This window comes from Diabrotica undecimpunctata, chromosome 3 (assembly GCF_040954645.1).
Source record: "Diabrotica undecimpunctata isolate CICGRU chromosome 3, icDiaUnde3, whole genome shotgun sequence".
Classification (NCBI taxonomy): Eukaryota; Metazoa; Arthropoda; class Insecta; order Coleoptera; family Chrysomelidae; genus Diabrotica; species Diabrotica undecimpunctata.
Window position 1 is genome coordinate 124762531 of NC_092805.1, and position 12590 is coordinate 124775120.

Consider the following 12590-nt stretch of genomic DNA (forward strand, 5'->3'; position numbering starts at 1 on the left):
TAAAGTTTTGATTTTTTTAATAAAAAGTCAATGACAGTTGCAAAAACTAAAATATATTTCTTTCAAATTGATCAAGATGCTTCTAAGGAATGTAATGTCAGAAGAAAATGTTGTCGACCAAAAAAACTTTAGTTTGAGAAATTCTCGACCTCAACGAAAAGGAATGGAAAGGTTCATCAGTTCATCTCCGATACCAACAGAAGAATTAAGTTTAATTTTAAGAAGTTGGTCTTTGATAAGTACGTATTTATATTTTTGTATTTTTGAATCAGAGCCTATTTGAACAAAATTATTACCAGCCGCCATTGGTAGCATTGTATGTATAATATTGTCAAAATCCGGTAAATATTTATCCTCAAATATACATATTTTAAAAATTATTACAGCAGCGTTTTGATTAGTTCTGTTCTGTAAATGATTAAAATTAATACTTACGTGTATTTTATTTACTTTAAATAATAAAAAGGGTTCTTTAAAATTATCCTACATTTCTTAATAATCGTATAAACAATTAAAACACAATGTTTGTTTAAAACGTAGTAAACATAAAGGGCTTTAAAGTTTTGGCAAAGTTTGCTCATATATGGTCACTGCTTCAGAGGACCTTTAACTCTAAGAAATTATTTAAATCATTAACGGCTAGACCTTCCCAGAATAAGGAGGGACAAATCTCTAAGGAAATATATTAAGTCTCTTGTCGTTGACCGCAGAAAGGACCTAATTTAACATCTGTTTTAGAATAAAAGCAATAAAATGGGATTAGGGAACGAACTGAATGTATAGGGTAATTTAACATGTTAACAATAGTTATAGTAAGCAATTTATTTATTTATCCTATGTCAACAAATTTAGACACAGATTTCTAAAATTATTAATACAGTCATAAAACATGTTAAACTTTAATTAGTTATAAACAAACATTAACCCGTAACCGGTGAGCTAGAATCACGCAGACTGCTAGTACTTTAAAAGTTGTAACTTTTTTCTTGTGACCTTGAGTCTTTTGCGCGTTTATTATACCTTCAAGACGCTTCAAGTCACTATTGGTAGTTATTGGTATTCAGCGGGTATTCAGCTAGGGTACTGTGAACACGTTCAAATTAGAAATCAGAGTCTCAGTGACTCCACCTCAGTTTTGTAATTGTTATAAAATGAAAGCTTTTTGTGTAAAACCGGTTATGTATTTGGTTCCTGGTAAATCAAAAAAAGTTAAATCATTAGACAATAATTTTAAAAGTACTGTTTTAAGATTGTATAATGAAGAAGAATCTGACTTGTCTGATATAGAAGATGGGTATGATATCGAAATTTTTGGGGGTACCATTCTTAGATCTTATGTAATACTCTTAATAGTTTCGATGGTTCGTTTACCTTACAGTCATATTGATCACAACCCGCTACTTTTCCCATTTATGTAACATGTATATACATCTTTCATATCTGGTTCGGATTCTATTTAGAGTTGACCAAATTTTCCGTGAAAGATCAAATCCTGGTAGCTTTGGTTAATGCAAAGCAAATTTTTGTTGTGTCATTAGCACCATGTGTACGTTATAATAAAAGCCTCGTAAATCATTCTTTCTCGACGTTTTTAACGGTGGTTTGCTAGAATAGAGTCAGATCTGTTTGACATTCTCAGTGCATTGGTAGATTTCCATTGTTTATGATCTTTTTAGACTCGTGCAAGTTCATCAACTCGTGGTAGATGTGAAGGCTGAATTTAAATTAACATTGGAAGTCATTGGGTTTAATTACTCCAGGTATCATCCTCATCGTAGTGTGCAGTTGAGTGTCGAATTTTTGATTGATTATGTTTCTGACATATCTGCTAAGTATAAGTTAAATATTAGTGGAGAAAACTGATTATTTTAGTATGCTACTTTTAAGTTTCTCTGGCAAGGTAATGGTAATTATCACTAATTAAAGTCCTCGTTCGTTGAACATGCAATTTATTAGATAGGCAATTAATTTACAGGGAATCATATGGAGACTTTTTATGTAAGACCCTCTCCCATACTCTATCGTAATACTCTATGGGATTGATTTGCTGAAGTTTTAAGTGGTCTTTGGAATCCCTTTTGATGTAGTGAAGTTGTGATGAATGGCATTATCTAGTCTTAAAAACTACGTTTCGACTAACATAAAGAAACAAATTTCTCTTTTAGCAAAAATGAATATTAAATTTTAAATTTTGAAGACGTAATTTGACCCATTACATTATCTGACTTCACTGAATGCGGTTATTTCATCACATATCTTTGCTCTAAAATTTATTCGAACTTATCTTGAAACATCACCTTACAATGATACATACAATTCTGGAACAAAGTTTTCGAAAGGTTGCGCTTTCAGTTAAAGGAGTGCATGCATTCTTCAATCATTAAAGACGAAAATTTCACTGCGCATCTAAAAATCATAAAAACAAGCTGAATTTGGTCGAAAATGTCAATTTTGGGACACCAACAAAATATATCAAAAGTTTGCCACTTTTATCGTCGGGCTTTTACCTAAAACACCCTCTTAGATAAGAAAATGGAAAATATCGATTCATTAAGAATCCACATTTTTTCTGTAGAATATACCGTTCTCTCCGTTGGTTACACGCGGGAGATCAATTTTTAAGTGAAATTTGTATCAATTCGACAGTAAAAATTCGATATCTTTTGATCAGAGTGTCCTATCGTCAAAAATTAAAAAACGCTTTAAAGGCGAAGAGTGCATGTTCTGTACGCAATTTTTACAATTAGCTGCAAATTAGATCAGCTTCTATAAAGCTGTTAAATAATTACACGTTGCGCGATTTTTGCCACTTTAATTATTCTCATGAGATCATTAAAATTTATTACTTTCATTGACTAATGATTATTAAATTTCCATTTTTCTTATTACGCCGTCTCCTTTTAAAGCTTGCCGATGATCCAAAGGGCAATTTTCTTCTTCTTCTGGTTCCTATCCGTTTCGGGTGTTGGAAATCATATTGGCAATCATGACCTTGCTCGCTGCGGCCCGAAACAGCTCCGTTGAGGTTTTCTTAAACCATGTTCTTAAATTCCGCAGCCGTGATATTCTCCTTCTACCGGGTCCTCGCTTACCTTTGACTTTACCTTGCAATATAGACTGCAGCAGGGAGTAACGGTGCTGATTTCTCATAACGTGTCCCAGATATTGCAATTTTATGCGTTTGATTGTAAACACAATCTCTGGTTCCTTCTTAATTTTTTCTAGAACTTCCTTGTTCATGATCCTTACTGTCCATGATATTCCCAGCATTCTTCTATAAAGCCACATCTCAAATGCTTTAAGTTTTTTAATAGTGGTGTCTGTAAGCGTCCATGCCTCCGCTTCGTACAACAACACAGAGAAAACATAGCATCTAAAATGTCTCATTTTTGTATCTAGGGATATGTTGTGACTTTTGAAGATGGCGGTCATTTTTTTAAAGACCGTTCTTGCCTTTCCTATGCGGCACTTTATTTCCTCTACATTGCTCCACTATTCGTTTATAATAGTTCCCAGGTAGCATTACTGTTTTACTCGCTCTATCTGCGCCCCATTAATGTATAGATGCCCCATTTATATTCTCCTTGCTGATAATCATTTGTTTCGTTTTGTGGGTATTAATGTTGAGTCCGTACTGTTGACTGTACTCATTTATTCTGTCCATTAGCTTCTGAAGTCCCTCTAAACTATCTGCTATCACCCTGGTGTCGTCGGCATATCTAATGGCAATTTTAACTTTGGAAAAACATTTCTCCGGACGATCTCCTAAGATCTTTTAGCCAAGAGTTCTGGACTCTTTCAACTAATCTTTTGCCCTGCACTTTACGATATGATTTAAGAGTAGGTAATTGATATCTTTTACCTTTCAACACATGACCCAAGTATTGTAGTTTTCTCTCTTTGATTATGGATTTGATTAAGAAGTTCAAAGATAAAAACCTATAAATCCATCGTCAGACCTGTAATAACACACAGATGCGAAACGTGGACCATGATCAAAGCAAACGAAGCAAAGCTCAGATGCTTTGAACGAAAAATACTTAGAAAAATTTTCGGACCTCACCATGGCATCACCACAAACCAGTATAAGATCAGAACCAATATCGAAATTAAAGCACTCTACAATGACGCCGATATTGTCAGCCACGTGCACAGATTGAATAACGAGAGACTTGTAAAAATGGCATAGGAGGAGACCCACAGGCAAAAGACCACTCGGACGTCCCAGAACGCGATGGAGAGATAACATCCAAGCAGATCTCCGGAAAATAAACATTCCATTTGACCCTAGGTTGATGGAAGACCGAACAAATTGGAAAAAAGTTGTACAGTTAGCCGAGTCCCACCCAGGGTTGTAGCGCTACGTGATGATGATGGTGAATGTTATACTGTCATTCTTTTTGCTTACCAATGCGCCAAAGTACCTCAACCTTGGTGACTTTTTGTATCCATGGAATTTTCAGCATCCGTCTGTATATAAACATTTCAAAGGCACCTACTTTTTTTCTGAGTCCATTTTTTAACTTTCACAGCCATACAGCAAAACAGAGCAAATGTAACATCTGATCATTCTAATTCTAAGCTCTAGACTAGGTCTGATTTTGTAAAAAATGTTTTCATGTTCATAAGTGTTTTCCTCGCTTGTTCGAACCCTAATAGGATTTCTTTTTTTGGGCTAAATTTGCTCCCAAATATGTTATGGAAGTTACCTGTTCTATTATTTGTCCCTTGGCATACAAATGTACGTTTGTTGGTATCTTCGAATATACTAGAATTTTAGTTGTGGCAACATTTAGATGTAAACCGAACATTTCGCTATGAAGAACTACCGCATATATTATATTTTGTAGTTGTTGTGCGTTGCTTGCTATTAGGACGGTATCATAAGCGTACCTGATGTTGTCTATGATCCCACCTTGAACCTCGTCTAATGCTTTTTTGAATCTAGATTTGGAATACCGATTAAATAATAGCGATGGTAAGAAGACCTTGTCGTACTCCTCGTTGGATTCGTATATCTTCGGATGTTGTATGCTTTATTTTAATTGTTGCCTTCTGGTGCAACTCACACTTCTTGTAAATTCGTGTATGAATGATTCTGAGAAAAGTTTTAAGGACATGCATCATGCTTAATATTTGATATTCATCGCAGTGTGAGGCATTGAATTTTTTTGGTAATGTTACGAATGTAGATTTAAGCCACTCTAATGGTATTTTATCCATGTCATATATCTTATTGAATAGTGCTGTTAGCAAGTAGAGGCTTTTACTTTCATTGTCTGCAATTAATTTAAGTATTTCGACATTATTATTGCCTGGACCGGTGGCTTTTCTATTATTCTGAGCTTTTAATGCATAAACATCTTCTTCTTTTGTTATTTTTGGACGTTTTTGATTTATTCGATCATCCGTGGATGGTGAAGAACAAGGTCTGGCATCGTCAAAATGTATCTAAATATATTCTTTCCATGTCTCCAGTTTGTCTTCTGTACCTATACCTTTCCATTATTGGAGCCTAATACCTTTTGTTTTTTAAGTTTTGGCAACAAATATAAAGCATTTGAAATATACCTAAAAACGCTGAATTTAAACTTTCATATTCCAAACGATCTAAAACGTTTAAAATTTCTTTTTTTTTAATTGCAGAAATACGTTATTTAAAACTATTCTATCTGCTAAAAATTCGAGGTTATGTTGTCTTTGTCGACGTTTTGTAGGCATATTTTAAACCCCACACATTTGTTGTCAAAACTCAAAATCAAAATCTGATGGTATAAAGTTTTAATGATTATTCTCTAACAATGAAACTGTCTTAGTGACTCATCAATTGATCAATCTTTACCATTGATTTAATACAAATTTTATTTAAAAAAATTAATGTCGCTCGCGTAACTGACATTCAAAATCGCCGGTCGCTTCAAGCGTTGTTTCTGAGAAAACGGTTCATTCTACATAAAAACTTCTAATAAACATTTTTTACATAAACATTTTTGTTAAAGCCCGCAGATATGAGTTAAAAACTGTTTTAAATCTTTTTTATGGTATCAAAATTGACATTCTCAGCAAAATTCAGCTTATTCGTCTGATTTTTAGGAGTCAAACCTCTGACGACTGAACTAGCAAGTGGATGCTTTTAATATAACAAATTCTTTTAAATACTTTTAATTGTTTAAATAAAACACTACCTGACATATTGTACATATTTATCCTCTTTTAGGCCTAGTAGTTCTGATAGAAGGACAATATCAGAAATATCAGATGATGTCTTCTTGGCGAAACCGGACGCGAGACCTAGCAGCTCAAAACCTGGCTTTAGAAAGAGATATAAAGAAAAAATTATTGAGCATATTCGACAAATTAAGGAAAGGACAGCTACTGCATCTAGTGATTTAAGCAGAGACAGAATACCAATCGACAGAGTAAGAAAAGAGAGCCAGGATATCGATGCCCTAATTGAACAAGTCAAAAATAAATTTGGAAGAAACCGAGCAAAAAATCGAGAAAAAGATTTGTTTTTTGCATATAATGAAGATTTGGTAGAACAGGTACATTTTATTCACTTTTTGTAATGTATATTCTTGTGTTGGAGTGTATTTAAATATTACATCAATCATTTTCATAAATATTTGGTAAACAGAGCATAAAAAGTAGATTATAAATTGGACAACGTTATGCATCACTAGACCAAGCGCCAAAAATTGATTTTGAGATATTGGACAAAGTTTTCACTTTATTAAAATTCAGTATATGTTAGAATAGTCGTAATTTTTTGTTTTCAAAGACAGTTTTTTATGTTTACTCTAACTGCAAAATAGTAACTTACTAATGTTAAAGAAAAACGAAAAAAAAAAATAAAAAGGCTTTTGGTCGACTTAAGATTTTCGCCACATTGTTTAATTGTGTTATACATCAATAGATCAAGCGACATGGGGATCGTTTGGTCTAGTGATGTGTAACTAAAATATCACTTTTAGTGAATGATTAGTAGCCGACAAGCTATTTTTTCTTTTTGGGTATTACAATAAAAGTCGTTGTTTTGAATATTTTATATTACTTAAGAAATTAATCAAAAATTAAAAAAAAAACTTGAACTCAATATTACCAGTAGGTACAATTGTCTGAATATTATGAAAATAGTAAATGAACATTACTCATCTCATATGTCAAAGTCTCCATCAAATCCGTCAATGTCATCTTCTACTATATTTTTACTGAATAGGGAGCGCTACAGAGGTTTTGCATCATTTGGTATAAGGTGCATTAAAGATCTTAAGTCGTTAAGCTTAGGCACAGAAAGTGGCTTGCCTGTGGGCCAAAGAGGAATTAAATGGTTACTTAGGGATTGCATTGCAACAGGCCGTCCTTTTTAAAGTTTCTTGTGAAGATCCACTTCAACTTCATTAGTGTTAAAATCAGTTTTCATAAAAATACTCAGTGGTTTATCCTCTCTTATTTTAGTTTCTCTTGTTTTAAGCCATCTTACCTTATTGTTTTCTATGTCTGATTTATGGTTTGTAATCATAGTTTCCAACTTCCTTGTTCCAACGAATTCTTCTTTTTCTATTCTGTGAACTACTAGTGCGTTCTTTTTACGGGATTTCTTCATCACCTTAGGTATTCATCAGCGCTATATAAACGTTGTTGAAATTTTAGGGCATTTTTAATAACTCTAAAATCACTATCATTGGGTAAAAAACTATAACCAGGAAAGGGATAGCGAATTTAATTTTTTCAATGATAGAATACCTAAGTTTCCAAAATCGTTTACAGAATCAAAACTATTTTGATGTTGCGGTTTTGACCACCACAAAATTACATGTTTTGCAGAAGTTACATTTTCTTCAATGTATTTCTTAAGACAACTTCCTACTTTCTGGGCTCTCCGACAAGCTTCACCTTCTATCCAAATATAACAATGACCTTTGTTAACCTTGCCGCTATGGATACCAAGGTTAAAAATTCCTAATTGACGCTTATAATATTCGATATTTGTTGTAATTCTCGGAAGGGGAAGAGTTTTTTCTAAATCAAAACAAAAGGTTTCCACTTGTAGTTGATCGTTGCTCATCTTCATGTCTAGCTTTCTTCTATATTTGTATTTTCAGCTCCTCTAAGTGCACATTTTTTTCTTCCTTTAACTTGCTTAATTTTTCGTTATCTGCGCAATTTTTAATTTCTAATTAGAAACAATTTTCTTTAAAGATTAAATCGTGTTAAAAATATTTTTTTAAAACGGTAATTTAACAGGATCATTGACTGCTTCTTCAATATATAATTTATACATTTTACTTAATGTTGTTTCTTCTGTTCGGTATTCTCTTTCTGTGTTAGCTCTTCTGTAATGTGACTTTTACTTAGGGAATTTCGTTATGTGCTCAATTACTTTTTGTTTACGATTATCGTTAATTTTAATATAACCTCCACTTTAAACACGACAATCTCGAACACCCATTGGACGTTTCATAGCTTCTAATGCTGCATTGACTTTGCAACTTGATATTCTTAAGGTCTGTAAAATGAAAGGTTTACACACTGTCTCAGCGGATATTGTGTATATCCTTGTAGTATTTCTTTTGTTACTGGTTTTTATTCTTTTACGCTTTATTGGGACTTCGGAAATATTTGAACAAATTATAGCTCTCTGAGCATCATGAGATTCAACATTGTAAAACTTATCAAATTCTTTTTTGCAATCAAATACCTGCAATTACAAAGATACATACGGAATTGTTTTAATTATTTACGAAAATTTCTCTGTGTGATACGTATTATTCCTTTTTTTTTTTTCTTCCCATAGGCAAATAGTTTCTTATCACTTTACTGTTTGCTGCTTATGTTACTTCTTGTTTCTCCTTTGGAAGTTGAAAGTTCCATAGGCGTAGCGTCAGGGGTTTGGTTTGTTTCAGGTTATTTTATGGAAAAATTTAAGCAATAACTGACACTACTTCTTAACCTAAACGCCTTAACAAGTTATTGTCAACAACGTTTATGTACGTATGTTGCCAAATATTCGATTTACAATTATTAAAACGCTCGCAAGAGGCGCTTGGTCTAGTGATGCAAAACTAATACACAAAATTAGCCGCTTGCAAAATTCAAAATCCAGATTAAGAAGGGCACTTGGTCTTTTTAAATATATCTGGTTAACTATTACTAACAGACTAATGGGATTTATTCTGTAGATAATTTATGCTATTTCCCACCAGAAAGCGCCATAATCCACAATTTGAAAAAATGGCGTTTGGTCTAGTAATGCATAACGCCGTCCAATTAGACCACATTCTAGAGTAAAAATAGCTCAAATAAATCTAACTTACGTTTGTATAAAAGTGCAAATAAAGAAAGCTACAGCCTTTAAAGTTATAAAATAATTGAAACTCAATTTCTTTTAATAATCCCTAAAATCTTATAATGAACATGGATGCATGTGTTTCGTAAGAGCATCTTTGAAATAATAGCTACATCTATATTTCCATTAAAATTCTATATAAGTTTTAAGCTTATAAATAGATTTAGATGTTAATTTTTATTTAAATGAGAATAAGCCCCAATTAAAGATTAAATTACGTTTATTGACGTTTCAATTTCCACTTCGGAAATCGTTCTTTCGATTTTATCAGACTTTATCAGATGAACAACAAGGATTCAGATCCCTAGACGCCATATTTGTACTAAGACAAATCACAGAAAAGGCCATCGAGTACAATAAACCAACATTTCTATGTTGTATAGACCTAGCAAAGACTTTAGATCGTATCCAAGTCGAAGACGTCTTACACCTACAGTATAAAAGAAACATATCAACTAATATTATACAAATCATTGAAAACTTCGAATATTTACATAATCGTGTACGGGCAAAGATAAATGAAAAACTAACACAGTGTATACCAGTACAAAGCGGAGTCAGACAGAGTGACTCGTTAAGCCCACTTCTCTTTAATATAATAATGGACAAAATAATATAAGCAGGACGTAAAGGTTAAGGTTACAGAATGAAAAACAAAGAAATCCAAATATTATGCTATGCAGATGAAGACGCATTAATCGTCGAGACAGAAGACCAACTCCAAAGATTAACACATATCTTCAATACAAGACAACCAAGAAATACAATATAATAATATTAGCAGAAAAACCCAAATGTATGACAACATCCAAATACCCACTACCGATGTAAAATCAAAATTGATGAGAAAATAATAAAGCAGGAAGCAAGGTTTACATATCTGGGAATAGATATTACTAGTTACAGAAATGTTGAAGAAGAAGTACAACAAAGCTTAAAAGCAAGTAAAGTGGCAGGACCTCTTAATGACATAATCTGGAAGAACAAACACCTAAGACAAGACACAAAAACAATAACCTGTAAAGCAGCAATTAGACCTGTATTAACATACAGGAAATATCAGGAATAAGGACGAATATCAGGAAAAAGTCTGTCAGACATAAATGGATGGGTGACAAAACGGAAACAGGAGTGGAACGAACACATTAGTAGAATGACAGCGGATAGGATAGTACGAATAGCACGAGATAAATCACAAAATTGACGAAGAAGTATTGGTAGACCAAGAAAAATATTGTGCGATAATTTAAACAATTTAGGAGCCTAATATTAAAGGAGAAACAGGCTTTAAACAAAAGGACGAGGAAAAAGAAGAAGATTTTTTTGTTATTGCTGTTTTTGTTAAAATAAAAAACAAACGTAATAACTACAACTATAACATAAAATAACTTATGCATAATTTTACTACAGCAGGACAACACAACGTTTGTTGTTTAATCATATTTTCCCTTTTACATAAAGTCGAATTTACAATTCTAAAAAAATCTAGGTAGGTACTACAGCAGCGTCTTCTGTTGGTTAAATGCAAAAGGAAACCGTAAGAAGAAGAAAATTTTGTAACTGTGTCAGATGGTGGAAGTAAAATGATTAATGTCATTAAATGGCGAATGAACTGGGTATGGTAAAACAAGGGATTTGCAAACTAATTGTTGTCAAAAAGGGGTTCCCGATCTAAGAAAGTTTGGAAAACAACTGGTCTACAACATAAAAAATAAATAAAGAGATGAATTCCCAGTCAGCAGAAGGCAAAATTTTGTAATAACAATTTTGCTATAGCTATATTTTAAACCGACTAATGCTTTTATAATGATTTCATAAACAATGAAGAATAGTTTTAGGATAAATAATAAACAAGAAAGATTGTTATGCTTGCATTTTTACTCGGAAATAGGTATCGTGCACAATTTTATTTATAAACTGTTTCTAAAGAACTAGATCTTACATCAAATTTTCGCTTTTTTTTAAGAACGGAGAATGTGCACATAAGCAAGATCAACAGGTATATTACGCTCTTCCAGAAAAATTGGATTTCACTCTGTACTTGTCAGAAAAGGAATGCTTTATAACGACTAACACGTAAGTATTTTTGTTTCATTTAAATTAATTTTGGTCTAAATTCGACTCAAAATTTGGTAACTTCTTAATAAATGGATTAAATATTATTTAATCTGGATATAAAACTAGATAGTAGGCTAACCAAATGCTAAACATAGTAAATACATATAACCTGAGGCTGTGATGCCACTGTCAATTTAATATATATTCGTTGTTATTTGGTACTGTTTCATACAAGCTTATCATATGCTATTTTTTCTATGCACCTGTCACCTCTTAAACATAGTACACAAGTTGTCGTAATAAATAGACTACGCAAAACTAAAAAAAATTAAGTACAAAAAAAATAAAAAAATAAAAAACGAACACATATAGTTCGTCCCAAACCCTTCTTTCAATGCGTCATAGTTGATCGAATTCTCTCTAACACATTAAGCTAGAAGTGACAGGAAAAAAACGTGAGTCTGTGATTATTATACATAGAACTTAGAAAATTATTTATCGTAAAGCTAATTCTACTTACGTTTGTATAATTGGTTGGAGTTTAGAATACGCTAAATAGATATCCAATCAATGATGCGCATAAATATAATTTGACACACAAGGTCTCGATCTTGACAGTACTTTCACAACGTCAACTGATAAAATAATTGTCATTCCAGGTTAGTATTATCAGACATTTTACAGTGAAAATTTAATTTTGTATTTATTGTCATAAAAATATTTTAAATATGCCGAGATATATCGAAAAAGAACAAAGACTAATATTAAAATTATTAAATTATTTTTAATTAGAAAAACAGGAATTACGATCCTGCAACTGTCAAATTTAACTAAAATGACATGCAATAATTCTCGACATTCTTAAAATCCTATATTATGTCAAAATTAGTGACGCACTGAAAGACGGGTTTGGGACAGACTGTACATATATATTCTGAGAAACATAATAGAAGGGAGATTAAAATGGTAAAAGAGGTAATCTTAATATTTGGAATATCATATTGTAACGACTATACTCGAACTAACCTAAATCGTAACAATTTATGGTAAGTGTCGAATATTTTGTATCGCGGTAACACAGGTAATTGGATCGTTAAAAGGGATAAAACCACAGAATTTAGAAATCATAAGAAGATTCTAGAGGACTTTGGAAGTTACGAGAATTGATTTTAAAATATAATTG

At 32.4% G+C, this 12590-nt stretch overlaps 1 protein-coding gene across 2 annotated transcripts in view; it reads left to right on the top strand.

Moving 5' to 3' along the window:
- Cc2d2a (Coiled-coil and C2 domain containing 2A) overlaps positions 1-12590 on the top strand; it is a 104852-nt gene that overhangs the window by 13731 nt on the left and 78531 nt on the right. For both annotated transcript variants that reach the window (XM_072526847.1, XM_072526849.1), the window contains exons 3-4: positions 6218-6545; positions 11316-11425. In XM_072526847.1, the coding sequence (XP_072382948.1) occupies positions 6218-6545; positions 11316-11425 (438 nt within the window). The remainder of the gene's footprint in view (positions 1-6217; positions 6546-11315; positions 11426-12590) is intronic.